The 18,026-nt window shown below is 46.1% G+C and overlaps 4 protein-coding genes across 4 annotated transcripts; 2 read left to right on the forward strand and 2 right to left on the reverse strand.

Moving 5' to 3' along the window:
• Positions 1–109: 109 nt before the first annotated feature.
• On the forward strand, positions 110–3,688 carry casp8 (caspase 8, apoptosis-related cysteine peptidase). The gene is made up of 12 exons (XM_057057121.1): positions 110–297; positions 702–852; positions 1,033–1,208; positions 1,290–1,395; positions 1,635–1,773; positions 1,864–1,910; positions 2,003–2,045; positions 2,133–2,197; positions 2,282–2,396; positions 2,486–2,613; positions 2,850–3,241; positions 3,320–3,688. The coding sequence occupies exons 2-12, from the start codon at positions 745–747 to the stop codon at positions 3,453–3,455; spliced, it is 1,455 nt and encodes a 484-aa protein (XP_056913101.1). The 5' UTR covers positions 110–297; positions 702–744; the 3' UTR covers positions 3,456–3,688.
• Positions 3,689–3,910: 222 nt separating this feature from the next.
• tmbim1a (transmembrane BAX inhibitor motif containing 1a) lies at positions 3,911–9,121 on the forward strand. The gene is made up of 12 exons (XM_057057138.1): positions 3,911–4,189; positions 5,963–6,271; positions 6,369–6,436; positions 6,530–6,594; positions 6,673–6,726; positions 6,802–6,852; positions 6,936–6,975; positions 7,118–7,155; positions 7,252–7,339; positions 7,406–7,501; positions 7,590–7,643; positions 7,723–9,121. Exons 2-12 carry the CDS (start codon positions 5,968–5,970, stop codon positions 7,870–7,872), a joined length of 1,008 nt encoding a protein of 335 aa, XP_056913118.1. The 5' UTR covers positions 3,911–4,189; positions 5,963–5,967; the 3' UTR covers positions 7,873–9,121.
• A 977-nt stretch (positions 9,122–10,098) lies between these two features.
• On the reverse strand, positions 10,099–11,148 carry si:ch73-71c20.5 (DUF4748 domain-containing protein). Its single transcript, XM_057057145.1, has 3 exons — positions 11,051–11,148; positions 10,608–10,842; positions 10,099–10,463 (listed from the first exon to the last, which is right to left on the reverse strand). Exons 1-3 carry the CDS (start codon positions 11,118–11,120, stop codon positions 10,292–10,294), a joined length of 477 nt encoding a protein of 158 aa, XP_056913125.1. The 5' UTR covers positions 11,121–11,148; the 3' UTR covers positions 10,099–10,291.
• A 15-nt stretch (positions 11,149–11,163) lies between these two features.
• mcm6 (minichromosome maintenance complex component 6) lies at positions 11,164–15,935 on the reverse strand. The gene is made up of 18 exons (XM_057057120.1): positions 15,726–15,935; positions 15,437–15,583; positions 15,030–15,140; positions 14,849–14,936; positions 14,604–14,765; positions 14,363–14,528; positions 14,138–14,286; positions 13,907–14,057; positions 13,671–13,812; positions 13,444–13,585; positions 13,266–13,373; positions 12,958–13,113; positions 12,739–12,867; positions 12,491–12,655; positions 12,231–12,357; positions 11,902–12,090; positions 11,689–11,828; positions 11,164–11,609 (listed from the first exon to the last, which is right to left on the reverse strand). Exons 1-18 carry the CDS (start codon positions 15,821–15,823, stop codon positions 11,499–11,501), a joined length of 2,481 nt encoding a protein of 826 aa, XP_056913100.1. The 5' UTR covers positions 15,824–15,935; the 3' UTR covers positions 11,164–11,498.
• Between the last annotated feature and the right edge of the window lie 2,091 nt (positions 15,936–18,026).

Here is an 18,026-nt window from a genome sequence, read left to right on the forward strand (position 1 = left end):
AGACAATAAAAATAACACACACACGGATGCACTTCTTTTATCACAAGCAGTGCACCACATTATCCGGTAGGTGGCAGTAATGTAGGTGTGAGCTCGTTGGACCCTGAACGTCCGAAGAAGAAGGTTCCCTTCGCTCGCACAACCACCGGCTCTGAAAGTGAAACCCGGGGAAAAGTTCGTCGCTAAATTTTGGGCGAGGAAGGAAAAGAAAAAATCAACCCACGAAGGTCAAATCATAACAGATATTTTCGTAAAGAAAGAGGACGTTTTTACTTCGTTGGCAGTGCGCTGACACTGGTAAGAGAAAAACCGTTTTCTAGTATTCCTCAATAATGATATGTATTTTACCAATGTAGGTTTTCATAAATTCGCCGTGTTGTTAATCATAAATAACTTCATATTCCGTTTATGTGTAGGGCCGACGATCAAAGTTAAGTTACTTAAAACCGATCTAAAGTCATGTTTAGGGTGTGTAATAAGCCTGTGTAATGGCGTCACCCTCCATATACCTATGAAATCTAACAGTCAGCTTCTTCAAACAAATCTGGTCTCTGAATGTCTCTGTAGGTTATAAAGGCACAAATATACCTTACATCTTCATCAAGGGCAGTAACTGACATACATATCTTTTCTCCCACTTCTTCACTTGTTTTTTATTTATCCCTTTTTTACCTCATATCACTCCGTCTTTCTAAAACCAGTGCGTTGAAGAATCACGCCTGCGCTGGTTGTGGTGGATCTGTGATGGATCTGCGGCTGCTGTCCCACATCGATGATCAACTTGATTCTTTGGAGGTGGCCGCCCTTTGCTTCTTGTGTCGAGATGCTGTCAGCACAAAAAGCCTGGAGGGGGTGAGCACATTGTGTCAAACATGCTTGAGAAATTGTGCCCATATTATATGGCAAAAATATTCCACTAATGACCAAAACACACAGTTATTGAACTGACTTAGCTGCCTCATTGCTGTACAAAATAAGCTGTTTTTCTTGTTTCACTGCTCTTCAAAGTTGCTTTCATCCTTCTTCTCCCAGATTAGTGATGCAAGAGGACTGTTTAAGAAATTACATGAGAAATGTCTTCTGGAGAATAGTTCTTTCCTCTCCCAGCTGCTCCACACTATCCATCGAAAAGATCTCCTCGGCCTTCTGGAAGCAGATAGCAGCCAGCCAGAGGAAACGGATGCAAGGCCCCTCCTGTCCGAGTACAGGTAAAAGCAGAGGGATATGTTCACAAAGTTGGATTACAGGAGAGACTTTTGTTCTCTTCACCACGCTCTTGTGTTCTTCAGGGTGATGCTGTACAAACTATATGAGGACCTGGATCGGGAAGCTCTTAAGAAGCTGAAGTTTTTGCTCAGCGACCAGCTGGGCAGGAGACAGATCGAGTTGTGCAAAGTGAGAACAAAACCTCTGCACCATAGTCACAGCCATCGTCACAATCCTGATATCAAAAATGAAAGATTGCTGCTGGAAATTTAATGCAATTGGATGCAGTCGTTTTTGTAAAAAAGCATCCAAAGTGCATTTTTATTTGGGCCTCAAACACTTTTATCACACGGGTTTGCTCCTTTAGCTTTGATCTCGTTGAAGATATTTCCTCTGCAGAACAATGATCTCCTTGCCGCTCATTGCAGACGGTGCTGGATGTGTTTACTGAAATGGAAAAGAAGGGTCTACTCTCCAATACAAAACTCGATAAGCTGCACTCAGCGCTGAAAGAGGTGGATCAGCGTCTGGCAGAAACCGTGCATGATTTCATGCAACCTTTAAGAGGTATTCGTAAGCACGTATTGACTGTAATCATAATCATACATTCATCACTGTGTTTGAATGGAAACAGTCAAGCGAATGTACTATTTTCAGTCGTTCCCCGGGGGCCTGGAACACCACCCCCCGCTGTTATGAGCATGGTAAGTAGGTTTACATGTGTCTCTGTCACCTATATCATAGTCTGTCCAGCAGGAGGGTCACGTCTTGTGTATTTTTTTCCAACAACCTTCAGCCAGTTCCAGTTCGTCTGGCTGTACCCGAGACCCAGCCCAGAGGTAACTGCAGGCATCTTCTCATGGCGCATATCTACGATGGTGCTGTTGGTCTTACACATGTGAATGGACGTCGTTTTGTCTCTGCAGGCACGGAACAGAATGTTTCCCCTGATGCTGAATCCATCTTTCAGTCCTCACCGCCGGCTGATGATGTAAAGGACTCACAGATGCTCGTTCCTGTCCTCCGTTCAGTCATTCGGGATCTTTATTACCATCTATCTTTTATTGTATTTTAGAATGAGTATTATGCCCTGATTCATAATCCTCGTGGTCTGTGTGTGGTCTTCAACAATGAGACCTTTCTACCGGGTGCAAACCTCCTGAGGAGAGGAGGGACGATGGAGGACGAAAGTAGGCGCACTGACTAACTACTTGTGTAACTACTGATGTTACTCAGACTGCTCGTGCCTCTCGGCTTACTTCTGTTTTGTGTGACGCAGAACGTCTACGCTCAGTGTTCACCAAGTTCGGGTTTACAGTGCAGGTGCACAATGACTTTACCGCAGAAGCCATCTTAAGCGAGCTGAAGAGGCTGGGCAAAAGGAACTTTATGAACGAAGATGCCTTGGTGAGAGATTTAAAAATGAGTCATATTGGTAGGAAGTGTTCAATGCTTATGTGATGAAGTGCATGTATATTTTTTGATAACGTGTTAAAATTAAGCTTTGGTGTAACCTAAGACATAAGAGTAATGTCTGTTTGACATTTCTTCTCTGGACATGAGGTCAAATCTAGTTATATTGTTAGTTAACATGTTTATTAAGCATTAAAACCCCCTTTCAAAATTTCTCTGTCTGATCCCAGGTGGTCTGTGTGCTTTCCCACGGATTAAAGGGGTGTATTTTTGGGACCGACGGGGAGGAGGTGTCATTACAGGATTTCACGCAGCCCTTTGTGAGCAGCCAGGCCCCCACCCTGGCAGGGAAGCCCAAACTCTTCTTCATTCAAGCCTGCCAGGGGGAAAAACTCCAGAAAGGGTATGCGGCATGGCCTCCAAGGCCAGAGCAGGAGATGGCCAAGGCGGAGAGTCAGCTGGAGGAGGATGCAGGTCCTGTGAAAGCCAAGGTGGTGGCTGATAGTGCTGACTTCCTGATCGGCATGGCCACTGTGGAAGACTACAAGTCCTTTCGACATACTAAAAAAGGCTCCATCTACATCCAGGAGCTTTGCAATCAGCTGCAGAAGTCAGCAGAAAGGTACAGAAACATGGGCTCCTTCTCTCTGTCTCTCTGACCGGAGATTGTTGTGTAGAATAATTGTCTTTTCCTTTGTAGCCCAGGGCACGATCATATCCTGGACATTCTGACGCGTGTCAACAGGGAGGTGAGCAAAGGAGAATTTCAGGATCACAAACAAATGCCCGAGCCCAAGTACACCCTCACTAAGAAGCTGGTCCTCAAATACTTGTGAGCTGACAGCGATGCACTTTGCACGCAAGCGTGCCAACTTAACTAGCATCAAACTAGTTTCTTATCTGAATGGCTGCAGGGGTCGCATGTGTTTTTATCTATTTTTCTATGTGTGCTTGGATGGACATCAGGAAGACAACTTTACTATGATAAGTACAAAAAAGCGTTATAAACGTCTGTACGGTGAACATGTCATTTGTGCTGGATGAGTAAATAAATCAATTTCAGCTGTCACTTTAAACACTGGTGTTTTATTCTTTGCACTTGCACTAAATTATCATGTGTCTTTTTTATTGAAATAAATATTGATTCATATGATTTACACACACTAAATAAGTTCTAACACTGATATTGCTGCCCTCATTTTTAGACATTAGTTTAGAAAGAGTTGTTTCTTTTTCTAGGAACTTTTTAAACCACATTCCAGAACATGACTCAGCACAACCTGCCAGTCACATACGTCACACTCGGAGCGCGCGGCCGCGCGTGTCTCCACCCTGTTACTTCACTGTTCCAGGAAATGTTACTTTCTGCTGCACATCTGTGACCGGAGCGGCGAGAAATTAGCGTCAACGACATCGGAATCCTTGTGGAATCGGTTTCGCGAGTCTTCGGGGCTGAACGGGCGTGTTGGGAAGGAGAGAATTTATAAAAAGAATACTTATTTTCGGCATCGTTCTCCCCGCCATCGCTCAGGAGACGCCCGGAAAGTCTCGGGTTGACTCTTCGTACGTGGTAAGTTAAGCTAATTTAAGCAGTTAGCAACAAACAGATGTGACGATCCGTCTGGGTTAAATCAAAACTAAGATTCTTGCGTCGATGAAGCCCAAAAGCAGCCGAATACCAGCGCGTCCCACCTGTAACACGCGTTCGAATCACGTCGGAACAGGATAAACAGTTTTCGACAGTCCGGACCTGTTAGCATTGGTGACAAAACCCCAGGTGAAGGTGAAAGGTTGCAACTCTCTCCGTGCGGAGGGTGCAACCTCTTTTAACTACGGTTTGGAATAAATAAAGCCTATTTTAACACTTTGGTGTGAAAAGAGATGCAGACGTCCTGTCCATCGTGATGCAGTAGCCATCAACAAGCCAAAGTGCACCTTTTATACAATAATTCTGCCCTCAAAGACAGATTTGCTGTTAGTTTATCGTAATATAATTGATTGCTGCATTTGATAAATGTGTCCATCTCTGAAGCTCATCACATCTATCATCTATCTAGGTGGTATCCTCATGGGGTTTCCACATCGTCTGCCTGGAAGATGCGGAGACGCTTGAGGAAACTGAAATGTTGTTTTGCTGTTTTTAACCTGTTTTAGCAGGTTTGGGGTCTTCCAACACTGACCGTCTCCATCAATGGTGACATTAAAACTTTGAGTGTTTGTGGAAAAAAAATAGAAATCTATATATATCGTTTACATATGAAGAAGTAACTTGGATCTATAAGGAGGCTCGATCCTGTAAATCCCCAACTTTGACCCTTTTCTGTGCTAGTTTGGTAACTGCTGTGCTCCTCCCAAAAACGCATGTAGCAGTTCATGTAACTCACAACAAACGTGACGTTCCTTGGGAAACCTGTTGAATGTTTGCCTTGTTGTCAAATGGCAAAGAACGCCTGTAATGTGCTGCTTCTCTTTTCTGACGCTGCACCACAGTTTAAGCAAATATTGAATATTTTTGAGGACATCTGACTAAATTTAGAGCTCCCGCGCTGAAAGTGCGACTTAATTGGAAGTAAGGGGGGGTGGATTTATGATAAGTCATTCATTTGCCCTGATTTGAATCAGTTAAATCGAGCCGTTCCTGAAAATTATGTTTGATACGGACCTTTGTATTGATTACTATGAATAGCCTTCACCTTGAAGATGTCTTTTCATACTCAATATTTACTTTCCATGTGTTCCACCTCCCCTGTGCAAACACGGGCTCGCTCCTTCAGCGGCTGCGTCTCAGCCAGCACAGCGGCGCATTGATCGGCTCGGTGGCCCGACCTGTCGCCGCCGCAGCGTCAGCGACTGAAGCCTTTTTTTCCCCCCCCACTGTTTGGTTTTCTTTCCTGTTGCTCGGCGATCTGGTTCTGATGCAATGGCAGCGTGAGGTGGAGCCAGCGTTTTGAATTCCTCGTCTGTGTGTTTTCCCCCTGAAAGTCCCAGTGAAACACTGGGAATTTGGCAAATAACCGGAGCTTATTAGAAACACACGCCAGCCCTTTCTGAACCCAACTGTCGACGTTCCGATGGAAACGTGACGGAGAAAGTCCATCCCGGGGAGGCTTTCTGTCAAAATGAAATCAGTGTCGTCAGCCAGTTTAACCTGATATGACTCTAAATATAAATCACATGTTCGGCGTAAGTGCTGGCGGGAGCTCGTTTTAAGGCTTCAGTCGCGGGAGGATTTAAAGTAAAATACTTATTTATTCAGCTTTGTTGGGTTTTTTTTAGCTGTACTTGCATTCTGTTTTAAAACATTTAGAAATGTAAAAATCAAAAATGTATTTTCTTGCCACAGGTAAAATGTCCCGCTCAGATTATCCTCCAGGCTACGAGGAATCCGGGGGCCCGCTCTATGGTGGCAATTACCCACAACCACCAGCGTACGGCTTCCCCGGGTATGGGGGCCCGCATCCAGGCCAGCCCTCTGCACCCTACCCCACTGATCCAAATACCCCACTGTATTCTGGGCAGCCAGGGGGCTATCCTGGAGGTCCATACCCAGGACAGCCTTACCACGGCGGTCCTCCAGGACCTGGCTACCCCACCCCCCCTCCAATGCCCCCTATGATGCCACCAACCATACCATCAGATGTCCTGAGTTCCGGTGAATATTTTCCTCACGTTTCCTCTTGAACTTTGCTTTTCTAAGCCGTCGTCACCTGATTTTTTTTGTTTTGTTTTACCTCACCGCTCCGACACAGGTGACGGATTCGCGGCGCGGGGCAGCGGTTGGGACAGCGTCAGCGTCCGGCACGCCTTCATCAGAAAGGTGATCGCAAGGCTCCATCACCCGGCCTTCATTCGTTTCCCCTCTTTAAAAAGTCGGGTTTTGAATCTCACCGTGCTCGCACGTGTCTCTCAGGTGTATTTGGTGTTGGCCTCTCAGCTGATGGTCACCACGGCGATCGTGTCCGTGTTCACGTTCGTGTGAGTATGCAGCGTGTACTTTGCGTGGCTCCTCCTCCCCGTACGTGTGTTACGCTGCTGATCGTGTCTCTGCCACAGAGAACCTGTTGGAAAATACGTGAGGGATAACCCGGCGCTCTACTGGGTGTCCTAGTACGTACTCACTGGCTCTGCTTTGCTCTCCTTTTCCAGTTTAAGCACTAAAGATTATTTGTTGTGTCATTTTAGCGCCGTGTACTTCATCACCCACATTGTGCTGGTGTGCTGTTCAGGCCCCCGGTGAGCGTCGCTGCTCAGTTCTAGAAACTGTTGCAAATGATAAAAGCTTTAACCTTGAGCTCTCCTTTTTTTTTTTTTTTTAGGAGGAAACACCCATGGAATCTCATTCTGCTGTTGTTGTTTGTAAGTTTGACGACTTTATCTGCACAAAGACCACGTGACTCTACCAGTTTTACAATCTCCTGGGTTATTATGTTTGCGTACGTCCATCTGCATTCTTTCAGAGCGAATTCTTTTGATTTTAAATCTGCGTATTATTTTCCAGACCCTGGCTTTGTCCTACATGACGGGCACCATTGCCAGGTGAATAAAATCGGCCGATCATCCGTGAATATCAGCTCTGTGTCTCACAGAATTTAACGGCCGCCTTGTTTTATTTATTTCTTTATTTATTTTCAGTTTCTACGACACTAAGGTGGTGTTTCTCGCTATGGCCATCACCGCGGTCGTCTGCATCTGCGTCACAGTCTTCTGCTTCCAGACGAAGGTGGGCCGAGCGGCTGTTGTGCGTTTGCACCATCCGGCATGTTAAACAAGTTCTCTCTCTCCAAAGGTGGACTTCACCAAGTGCCAGGGGCTTTTCTGCGTCCTGGGAATTGTAGTTTTTGTGACCGGCCTCATTTCCGCCATCGTCCTGTCCTTTAAATACGTGAGTTCCGGCTCCTGTTTAAGCAGCGGTTCCATTCCCAACATCATGGTGCCTTCACTGTTGTTGTTGTTTTTAATTATTGTTGCAGGTTCTGTGGCTTCACATGCTTTACGCCGCTTTGGGAACCATCGTTTTCACATTGGTGAGTAAAGAGTTAACCCTCTGCAGGGGCAGGAAATGTTCTGTTGGACATTATTAATGTGAATGTTCCCGCTGTGCAGTTCTTGGCCTACCACACACAGCTCCTGATAGGAAACAGGAAGTACTCCATCTCGGAAGATGAGTACGTGTTTGCCGCCCTTTCCCTCTACGTCGACATCATCCAGATCTTCATTTTCCTTCTGCAGATTATTGGGGCCGCGAGGAAGTAATGACCGCTGTAGCTCTGCTCAGAATGCAAACACATTTTTTAAAAAAACCAAAAAAAACACCATGCGCCAGGGCTATTTCCTTGTTATATTGGTTGCACAAAAATGCACTTTCCTGAGGTAAATATTTATCCAACCTCCCAAAAAAATGTTTGAAAAGACTTTCTAGCTGCACAATTTCTTTCATTATATAGTGTTGAACAGTCTTTCTGTTCCTGTCTTGCCATGGATGATTTAGTTTGTAAATGTTGAGGAAAATGGGAATATTCTTCATTTCTAACACGCAGATTTGCCTCTGATTAGCTTTAAGGTGCATGAGGACGCAGACATGTGTCCTCTTTGAAGTAATATACTCACTAACAGCCTTGTAATGACAGTACCACCCAGTTATTGATCAATATGCGAAAGGTTATAGTTTAATTATTAATTCATATGAATGTCTACATTGTCAACAATATATCTGTCTGTACTGGGTTGTTTTTTAATGTTGGTGTATTCAAGTGTGAATGTTGTATCATTTAGATTCCTAAAAACATGTTTAAAAATCTTAATATTTTTACAGCAACTGCCTCGTTTTCCCACTGGGTGGCGCTGTGAGACCCAGGCGTGAGAAAAAACTCTATAGGACAAATATAATTAACTATTTAACGTTTTAGTATCTTCATAGAAAGAAGCATGTGTTTTCCCTTTAGTTAATTTGCAGATTAGACAACGTGTGATCTCCACATTGGAGTCAATCTCCTGCATTTGTGTTTTAAAGGTTAATGCTCTGCTAGAAAAACAGATTAAAGGTAACCAAATCTGTGTTTGTCCGAAGTAGCAGGTGCTGCACAGATGTGGTGTTACATGATTTATGCTGATAATGGGAGTAGTATAAAAGCTTTCATTTATACCTGCTACACATGGCAGCATTGCTTCATAATAAGCTGTTAGTGATTTCTTTGTTCATATGTGTACACAAAAAACAGTATAAACTAATGGTTCTTAGCCAATATCATTGTGCCTTTATGATATTTGAGATTCTGAAGCTGATTCTGCTGTTAAAGCAAACAATCATGGACACGACTAACTTTCCTAAGGTGACTCCTGCAGTGCTGACAAACCAAATATACTCAGACATGTCACATATAAGCTTAAGGTTTTAAATATATGCAGGCTTTGTAATCACACATCAATCAATGTGTCTTTTTCATCATCCTTGAAGTTTTTGACATTTCTGAATTAAAAGTTGTGAGAAGCTTATGACAAATAATTTGATTTTTTTGGGGGGGTTTGTTGTGGGATGGAGCAGGTGGCTGGTGGTGTGTGTCAGCTTCATGGGGAGAGAGGTATGGCTTTAATGCTCCTCTCAATGGGAGAAGGGTGGGGGTCCAACATCAATCATGTCAATCATCCAGTCAGGTGATGCTGTCCTGGGTGCCAGGTGGAGGGTTGTGGGCATGAGGTGGGGCCCCCTGCTGATGGAGTGAAGTGAGAAACTTGCTGAGTCTGGACTGTCAAAAGCAGTGGACCTTCTAGGGAGTGCAAAGGCAGGAAGTCAATCAGAGCTACTTTTTAAACATCTCAGGTTATTATTTCTGGGGGTGGTGGCCCAGTGGGTAAGAGATCAGGCTGCAAGGCAGAAGGCTTTTGGTTTACTGGTTCAAGACCTGGGACCTGCCCTGGCAGCAACATCAAGGTTCCCCTGAACAAGGTAGCAGGATGATGGCAACCTGGGGGAGAGTGCCCCCCACCCCCCAAGCATGGCAGCAGGATGATGGCACCCTGGGTGGGTAGGTAGGTGGGTGGGTGGGTGCCCCCCAAAACAGGGGGCATCAGCTCTCACTTTTGGGGCCCAATTAAGTGAGTGAGAGCTGCTTGGATCGGGGGGCAGGATGATGCCATCATCCTGCTACCTTGCTATAGATTAGGCACTTACCTTGCTGCCAGGTGACTCTCACTCTCACTCTTAGTTGGGCCCCAAGGCTGACAGATGCCCCATGATCACTGTCTGGGATCAAAAGTGAGAGCTGATGCCCCTTGTTTTGGGGGGCAGAGATGTTAAAAAAGTAGCTCTGATTGACTTCCTGTCTCTGCACTCCCTAGAAGGTCCATTGCTTTTGACAGTCCAGACTCAGGACTTCACTTCAAGCCCTGGTCATTAGTCACATATCTGATCTCAACAAATTCTAATCATCCACCTGCCAACCTGACCACCCAAAAATAAAATATTTATTATAAGAAGTCATCTTTTCATACTGACTAAAGACTGTATTTGTGAAGTTTGGTGTGCTTCATCTGAGACACTCACACATTCATGTTTCTACAGTATTTACATCATATCATCATCATCATCATCAGGGATCATCTTCCAGCTCTGATTTCCTGAATGTCCATGTTGCAGCGCTGCATCAGTGCAAATCTCAGGAGCCACAGGTGGTCCTCAAGGGTTGACCTTGACATCCTGTGTGGGATGGTGGTAGCGGCTCCCTTCGTACTCTCCTTCGTTAGACTTTTTCATCCTCTGTCGAATCTTAAGCTGCTTCAGTCTGTTTTTGTCCACTTGCCTCTTGGCCAGTAGGAAGCCGATGATACCAGTGGGTAGGCCGATCATCCTGCAGCCAAGAGATGACTTATTTGACCCAACAGGAAATGTCCACTCTATAGATTAGGCACTTTAAAACGACAAGCAAATGTCTGTAAAGTCACCCAAGTCCCTTGTTTTTCCGAGTTAAAATGGTGACGTAGGAGAGAGTTACCACGCGTAGCCGATCTTCATCATTGGGTTCTTCGCCTTTCTCTTGGGGATGTATTCGGGACCCTCCAGATCCTCTCCCAGCCTGGAGGTGCTGCTCGCCTCGCCGCTCTTCTGTGGCTCCGTCCTGGAGCTGCTGCAGGAGGCGGCAGGAGAAACGTGCAATCGCAGACGCTGACAGGCGGCCAGGGTCCGTCTCCTCCGTGTTAGGAGCCCCCAGCGTGGGATGAGGAACGTTCCTAATGTAAGGAAAGACCTCGTTGGGTTAGTGATACGCCTTCACTGCGTTCAGGTGAAGGTTGGTTCGCAGATATAACGAGGAAGCTAATCATTTTGGCTAAAACACAACAGCGCGGCTGTGTACATATTTGGGATGTTGGCGCTCGGAAGATTAGAGTTAAACTTAACTGACAGGTACCCGATAAATTGAATATTTGAGTATTTTACCTTGCAAAGCCGTCCTGGCTGCTGTCAGAGTGGAGGCCGCCATGTTTGTTGAGTAAGTGAGTTCGCGCATGCGCGGTTAGACCTATGCGAGTAGTTCTGCCACCTAGTGGACATCACTTTAACTTTTTTTTTTATTTAAACCAACATTTGAATCCACACAATATTACAAAAGACATGATACATTTTTAAAGAACTGATGCAGGTACAAAGAACAGCGATTACCTACAATTTAGATATTTTTTTCTAAGAGCCAAACAACCAACAAACTGGCGAAGCTGAAGATATTTACACAAGTCAGAATGACCCAATTTTTTTTTAAAGAGCTCTAGAATCACCTGTACAATATGACAAATGTATCTCGAGGGCATTACATATGAGGGTCCAACAACAACTGAAAAAAACTGTTTTGATTGAAGAATTTGTAGAGGCAGAGAAAATTAAGAAAGGACTAATCCTCCAGGATGTAGTTGGGGTTGACGACCAGGACAGCTTCTTCCTGCGTGCTCGCCGATTCTGAGCCCTTTAGTCCTGCCTGGGACAGCTCGATGAGGATGTGATCCTGGCAGAAATGCAAACATCGATATAAGTCAACAACGCGTTTGCAGATGTGGGATCAGCAGCATCGACGGTGGACTCACATAATGCACCAGCCGGTGGAGAACCTTCTCGATCAGACCCTTCTTATTGACCAACTCCTCCTCGGAGTCAATCTCAGACTCAATTTCCTTCAGATACCAGTTAACAACTGCGCTTTTCTTCAGCTCCTCCTCTTCCTCGGCTGCAGACAGAACGGAAAAAGGTTCAATAAAGGGATCCTAACAGTGAAGAGCATAAAACAAGGTCTTGCTTACCCTCTTCTGCTCTGCGCAGATGCCAGACCAGCAGGTTGGAGATGCGCTTGTATTCACTAAATGACAGGCGCAGGGCTGGTTTGGGATGGCTGCCGGGCTCAGTGTGAACACCCGCATGACCATTAACGCCATCAGCGTGTCCATTTATTCCATTAACATGGCCATTAACCCCATTCGGGACGGCGTTCCCTGTAAACACAACACATTCAATAAACTATAACAGGTAAAAAGGTTCCAGGGTCAAAATTGAGAGACAAGATTAAAGTAGACAAATGCTAAAGGCAAATTTCAAATGCTACTCTGGTGTGCCACACAATAACTGGATTTACCTTCCTCCTGCTGCTCCTCCTCCTCCTCCAGTTCTTCGTCCTGTTCAAGGTTGACATCGGGCGTCTCCACTCTGATGATGGATTTGTTCAGGAGGCGGAAGGCTTCTTTTACATGTTTGGGTTGCACCTGAAGGGAACATCAGAAGGAAAAAAATCATGGTACATTGAACAAAAAATGACTATATTATTAAAAGGGTGTGGAAGAACTCTCATCAGTGTGTGTTAAGCATCTGGACGCGTGTTTTATTTGCTGCACTCACTTCATCACAGCAGTGCATGCGGGCCATGCCCTCTGAGAGGCGGATCATGCTTTCCAGCTGCCTCACAGTGATTCTCCAGGCAGACTTGGACACGCCCCCAGAACTGTCGCGCTGCCTCAGACGCTTGTACTGCTCGACGATGAACTCCTCGGACTCACCGGAGATCTGCCGGCGCAGGGACAAACCGCACGAAGATTGATACAGAGACCAAGCGTGTCGGGCCTGACTGAGCTCAGACAGATGTGCACCTTGGGCTTGAACTGCCGCGCAAAGAGCAGATATCTGCGGATCTCATCCAGGGTGTAAAGTCGGTCCACGGACTCCTCGATGCGAGAGTGCAGGTCGACGATCCGTCTGGCGATGGCGTAATCGGTCACCTGGGATTCACACGGAATGACACGCGAGCGTCAGACTATCAGAGCTTCATTAATCCGTCCAGGAACGTGTGGACAGAACCAGGGTCGTACCTCGTTGCAGTCGTCCACCAGGATGAAGAAGAGGTCAAATCGACTCATGATGGGAGCAGTGAGGTTCACGTTCTGCTTCAGGCTCTTGCTGCGATCGTAGCGTCCACCAATAGGATTTGCAGCGGCGAGAATGGAGGTGCGAGCGTTCAGAGTGGCCTGCAGGAGACGCAGGGAAAGTTACAACGTTTAAAATGCCAGAAAGGCACCATTTGTCCCGACTGTTGTCTGAATAATTGACTCAGTTGCTATTGAATCGCAGGGAAAATATGCACGAGCTGATGGAGTCGGTTGAATAAGCCTGTGATTACCTTGACTCCAGCCTTGGTGATGCTGATGGTCTGCTGCTCCATGGCTTCATGGATGGCCACCTGATCTTTAAGGTCCATCTTGTCGAACTCGTCGATGCAGCACACACCCTGCCGGGAGAAACGCGGCCGTCAGCATCAGATGCACCTGCCAAGACTCCCCGCTGCTCCTGACACTCACGTTGTCAGCCAGCATCAGAGCGCCGGCCTCGATCACAAACTCGTGGGACTCTTCGTCTCTGACCACAGCGGCTGTGAGACCTGCCGCGCTGCTGGCCTTCCCGCTGGTGTACACCGCCCTGGGGCTGAACTCCTCTACATGCCTGGAACACACAGATTTGGTCATCAAGCTCTCCAAAACCGTTCAACACTGACAGGAGGCATTTGCATTAATCTATGGATACGTACTTTAGGAACTGACTCTTGGCCGTACTGGGATCTCCCACAATACAGACGTTGACGTCTCCTCTGAGGGAGGTTCCCTCTGTGGTCGTTTTGGGAACGCCGCCGAACAGCATCAGCAGGATGCCGCGCTTCACCTCATCGTTCCCTGCACAGACGCGGGTGCCATTTATTCAGCCGGAAGGCCTTTGATCAACGCTTTCCTGGCTATAATGTGTAATGACGCTGGCTCGAAGCCTGACCGTGGATGGTGGGGAAGAGACTGGAGCACAGGTTGTGGTAGAGATTCTTGTCTTGGCTCATTTCGAACACTTTCTCCCACTCCTTCTCCGTCATCTGGCTCTTGATGCTCTCTGCAGTCTGCTCCTCCTCCCGTATCTCCTTACCACCAAACTGCAACAGAAGGCACATTTGTAACGGAGCAGAAGGTGGGTTTGGGGCGTTCTGATACCAAAATGTCGGAAATCACTCACTCGTGGGTTAGTCGGAGCCACGTTGCAGGCCAGGAATGCTAGCCTGTAAGAAAGCTCCCTGACTCCCAAAGCTTTCAGCCCCCGAACCCCCTCGGATTCGAAGCCCTGTGGTCCTCCAGCCATGCGGCTGCTGGTCTCGGCCCGTACACCTGGACAAGAGGCGGTTGGCAGTTGTCAAACCGGAAAGTTTTAGGTCAACTGGAGGTTTCAGGACTAAAAACATACCGGGAGTGCGCAGCTGAGACACATCCGGAACAACAATGAGGGCCCCAGTGAAATCGCAGCGATCACCGGCCTGAGCCGTCTCCACGGCTTCAGCCCTCAGGACGATGTCCAGGGAGCGTGGGATGGAACCGCGGGGCAGCTCTGCTTGCGTCTCCTGGATACGCACCTGGACACAGACGATGCTCAGACCTCCGTGTCTCCTTCAACACACCGTAGAACACAAGGTCCTTCTAGGAATTACCTTCTGGAAGTCAATGAACTTTGACTTGTGTGTGTCCAGATGGAAGCGGGAGCGGTTGCTGCACACGGGGTTTCTGCAGATGGTCGGCGGGGAGTATTTGAACTGCTGCGGGACGTCTTTGATCAGCGCCTGGCAGTCCATACACTGAAAAGTCCCGCTGACCTGAGACCACAAACGTCATTAACACCCTTCAAACAGCTTCAGGTCACTGTGGCGTGTCAGGGGTCAATTGTGGAGAACCTCACCAGTTCAGGGTGCACGGGGTGCGTTCTCACCACTTGACCGCTGATCTTTACAAGCGTACCGATGCGCATGGATGACAACTCTCGGATCCTGCATCACACATGGGAAAACAATCATATTTTATAAAATATCTGATCTGTAGAGCGCAAGAGGTCGAGCTCGTGGACGTGTCCTGTGTCGTACTTGTTTCTGGTGGGCAGATCCTCGAGGGCAACGTAGAACTCTTTGTTAAGAGGAACATTTCCATGATCCCGAGCAAAGTTCCGCACCGCTCGACAAAGGTAAGGGTAAACTCTAAAAATAGAATCCCGGAGGTGAGTTTAGAGCCGCATCAAAAAGATCTAGAAAAAATGTTTGGCTTCGTTTAACCGTCTTCAACCTCTGACATCAGTGATGATGCTGTCAGCTATAACTGTCATCACTAACCTCACACATGCAAATAAATGAATGACAAGAGCATCGACACACATGTGTCCATATGTAAACACAGGTTGTTGTTCTTTTCTTAAGCAAATTAAAATAAGATATGATGTACAACCTTATGACTGTTTGCATTCAGAGAGGCTCAGGTTCCGCCGTGTTTGCCTCACCTATAGTACTCCTCCTGGATGGTGGTGGCCAGCTCCTGGTTGAAGCCCTCCAGGTCTGTGAAGCTCACCAGCAGCGTGTTTCTCTCAGGCCGAATTAGCTCCTCGGCCTCTTGGACATATTTCACCTCCCCATCACTGGTCTGAAACCTGCACACGGAAAAAGAAAACGCACAATTTTATGACGCGATCAGCTGAAATGCAACATACTGTTGCTTTAGTGTTGTCGGGGATAAAGAAAAGTTCAAGAAAGCTCTCCTAGGATAGTCATCGTGAACGCGATCGGACTTACTCCTCCAGGAAAGCTTGGAATAACTTTTGGCATTTTTCAGCCAACTCGTCCTTCACCGTCTCCCCGGCATTTTCCGTGGTTGCTGTGGCAACATCCATGACAAACTCCCACGAAAAACTGCAGCAAAAACCCTAAAAACAAATTTAGAACAACAGCCCTACTCCGCAACACAGACAGGAAGCACGCTATGGTCTACACAACAGAGAGGGTGACTTTCGCGCGAAAAGATGGACATGTGACCTTTGGCGCGCAGTTTGGACCAATCAGCGAGGTCGAGTAAGGTCCTCCTTCCTGCGGCCAATCAGAAGTAAGTGACGTTGGGTAGACGTCATTTCCCTTCTCCCAAATTCATAAAGTTACAAGGACGACAGTAAATTATTGCGTTAAATATGTCTCTTAACAATATGTAGACATATAATAACATTGCGTAAGAAATGTAACACTAGATACAATAATATGTCTATGATGACAAATGACTAGAACATACAGTTACCAGTTATGTCCACGAGAGGGAGACAAATAACCATTATTATCTTTTCCACATAGTACCCACAAAAGTCGGACGGATGGATGGATGGATGGATGGATGGATGGATGGATGGATGGATGGATGGATGGATGGATGATGGATGGATGGATGGATGGATGGATGGATGGATGGATGGAACATCCTGACTTTTTATGATGCAATGAAGACAAACTAGATTTTTTTAAATTAGATAATGCATTACAAACTATCACAAGATCTGTGAAGAACCCCTTAGATATTGTTTCTCCTTAATTTTAGCATCATAATAAATATATATTCTGAATAATTCTTTTTTCCAAATCATTCTCACATTTCACGTGTAGCGGTCAGTTCCAGCTCTTCCAGTTCGGGCGATTGGTTTCACCTGTCATAGTGAATTAATCCACCAGGAACAATGTAGGAAGTTTTTGCAGCCCATTTGGATTCTGACCAGTTTTTTTTACCTCCTCTTTATTTCTCCTTTTGTCTTGACCCCTGGTTTTCCCACGATTGTTTAGCAACAGGAAACTCAGCTTGTCTGAATATGAGGGAACCTGACCATCTGTAAACACACGTGGGCACACACACACACACGCACACACACAAACACGCACACTCACCATTGATAAATTTAAGTTTGGTTAGGAGAGTTTTATACCTTTAACCCCCCCCCCCCAACAAAACCCATAGTTTTTATGTGATATAAACATTTCTACTTTTTCTTTCAGTCATCAATTTTTATTCTGTTAACAGTTAAGCTCAAAAAACACATGTTGATGGGAGCATGATATGAACCTTTGGAGAACTCCCTACATGACACAACACAACACAACACAACACAACACAACACAACACAACACAACACAACACAACATAACATAACATAACACAACGTAACATAATATAACACAACATAACACAACACAACACAACACAACATAACATAACATAACACAACATAACATAAGTTCTGCATTGTCCTTTTATAGAAATATTGCAGCAACCTAATAAAGGTAAATATTCATAATTGAATAATTAAATAAATGCAGGCTGGACCCCGTTATTGCTGTAACTGAGCTGACTTCTAGTGTTTGTTTGTTACAGCTGTGTGTGTTTACGCAGCGCTCCTGTTGCTGGTGTCGGTGGCTCGCTCTGTCATGTCATTTATTTTGTCGTAGCTCTCGGGCGTCTGATTGTTTTAGTTGCTTGTTTTTCCTAAAATGAGCTGCAGGAAGTCTTTCCTGTTTTGAATACACTATGAATAGAACTACGTGTCAAAGTGTGTGTGTGAGTTTGTGTGTGCACATGTGAACTAGAGACCGACACATGAAAAGGGGGCTTCTTACTCACTAATGTCAGAGTTTTGCAAGTGTGAAGCCACGTAGGCCAAAGGCAGGATACAGTTGCAGAGCTGGACACAGTTATTCCTCCCTTCTGTCACTCAAATCTCTCCTCTTCATCCTCCTTCTCCTCTGCACCAGGAAACAGGACACGGTACACTTCCAGCTTCTGTTTTCCGCCCACTTCCAGGTGGAAGTATGAATGTGGGAAGCACTTTGTGTGAGTGAGCGTGTTGGAAAAAAACGGACCTTCTCACCCCGTCGTGCTCCCGTCTGTCTCACGCAGGGGAGCCAAACTGTTTATATCATCAGCGTCCATCAAACCTGCCCCTCAAGATATGGACGCACCGATACACACGTTGATGCGTGACAAAGACACACTTTTGTTTCCTGAAAGGGATGTGAAAACGTTCCGGATCAGCGGAGTCCTGTGGCTCGGTGAGTGTGAAGTAA

Source organism: Takifugu flavidus, chromosome 15 (genome assembly GCF_003711565.1).
Source record: "Takifugu flavidus isolate HTHZ2018 chromosome 15, ASM371156v2, whole genome shotgun sequence".
In the NCBI taxonomy this organism is placed as follows: domain Eukaryota; kingdom Metazoa; phylum Chordata; class Actinopteri; order Tetraodontiformes; family Tetraodontidae; genus Takifugu; species Takifugu flavidus.

Excerpts from the sequence above, each read along its gene's own strand:
- casp8 (XM_057057121.1), top strand. The coding sequence starts at position 745 with ATGGATCTGCGGCTGCTGTCCCACATCGATGATCAACTTGATTCTTTG. Across the intron at positions 1,396-1,634 it reads GACAGATCGAGTTGTGCAAA|ACGGTGCTGGATGTGTTTAC; the intron begins GTGAGAACAAAA and ends CGCTCATTGCAG. Across the intron at positions 2,198-2,281 it reads CCTCACCGCCGGCTGATGAT|AATGAGTATTATGCCCTGAT; the intron begins GTAAAGGACTCA and ends ATTGTATTTTAG.
- tmbim1a (XM_057057138.1), top strand. The coding sequence starts at position 5,968 with ATGTCCCGCTCAGATTATCCTCCAGGCTACGAGGAATCCGGGGGCCCG. Across the intron at positions 6,437-6,529 it reads GGCACGCCTTCATCAGAAAG|GTGTATTTGGTGTTGGCCTC; the intron begins GTGATCGCAAGG and ends CGTGTCTCTCAG. Across the intron at positions 6,976-7,117 it reads TCATTCTGCTGTTGTTGTTT|ACCCTGGCTTTGTCCTACAT; the intron begins GTAAGTTTGACG and ends ATTATTTTCCAG.
- si:ch73-71c20.5 (XM_057057145.1), bottom strand. The coding sequence starts at position 11,120 with ATGCGCGAACTCACTTACTCAACAAACATGGCGGCCTCCACTCTGACA. Across the intron at positions 10,843-11,050 it reads AGCCAGGACGGCTTTGCAAG|GAACGTTCCTCATCCCACGC; the intron begins GTAAAATACTCA and ends TCCTTACATTAG. Across the intron at positions 10,464-10,607 it reads ATGAAGATCGGCTACGCGTG|GATGATCGGCCTACCCACTG; the intron begins GTAACTCTCTCC and ends TCTTGGCTGCAG.
- mcm6 (XM_057057120.1), bottom strand. The coding sequence starts at position 15,823 with ATGGATGTTGCCACAGCAACCACGGAAAATGCCGGGGAGACGGTGAAG. Across the intron at positions 13,586-13,670 it reads GCCAAGAGTCAGTTCCTAAA|GCATGTAGAGGAGTTCAGCC; the intron begins GTACGTATCCAT and ends TGTGTGTTCCAG. Across the intron at positions 12,868-12,957 it reads TGGTGGACGACTGCAACGAG|GTGACCGATTACGCCATCGC; the intron begins GTACGACCCTGG and ends TGTGAATCCCAG.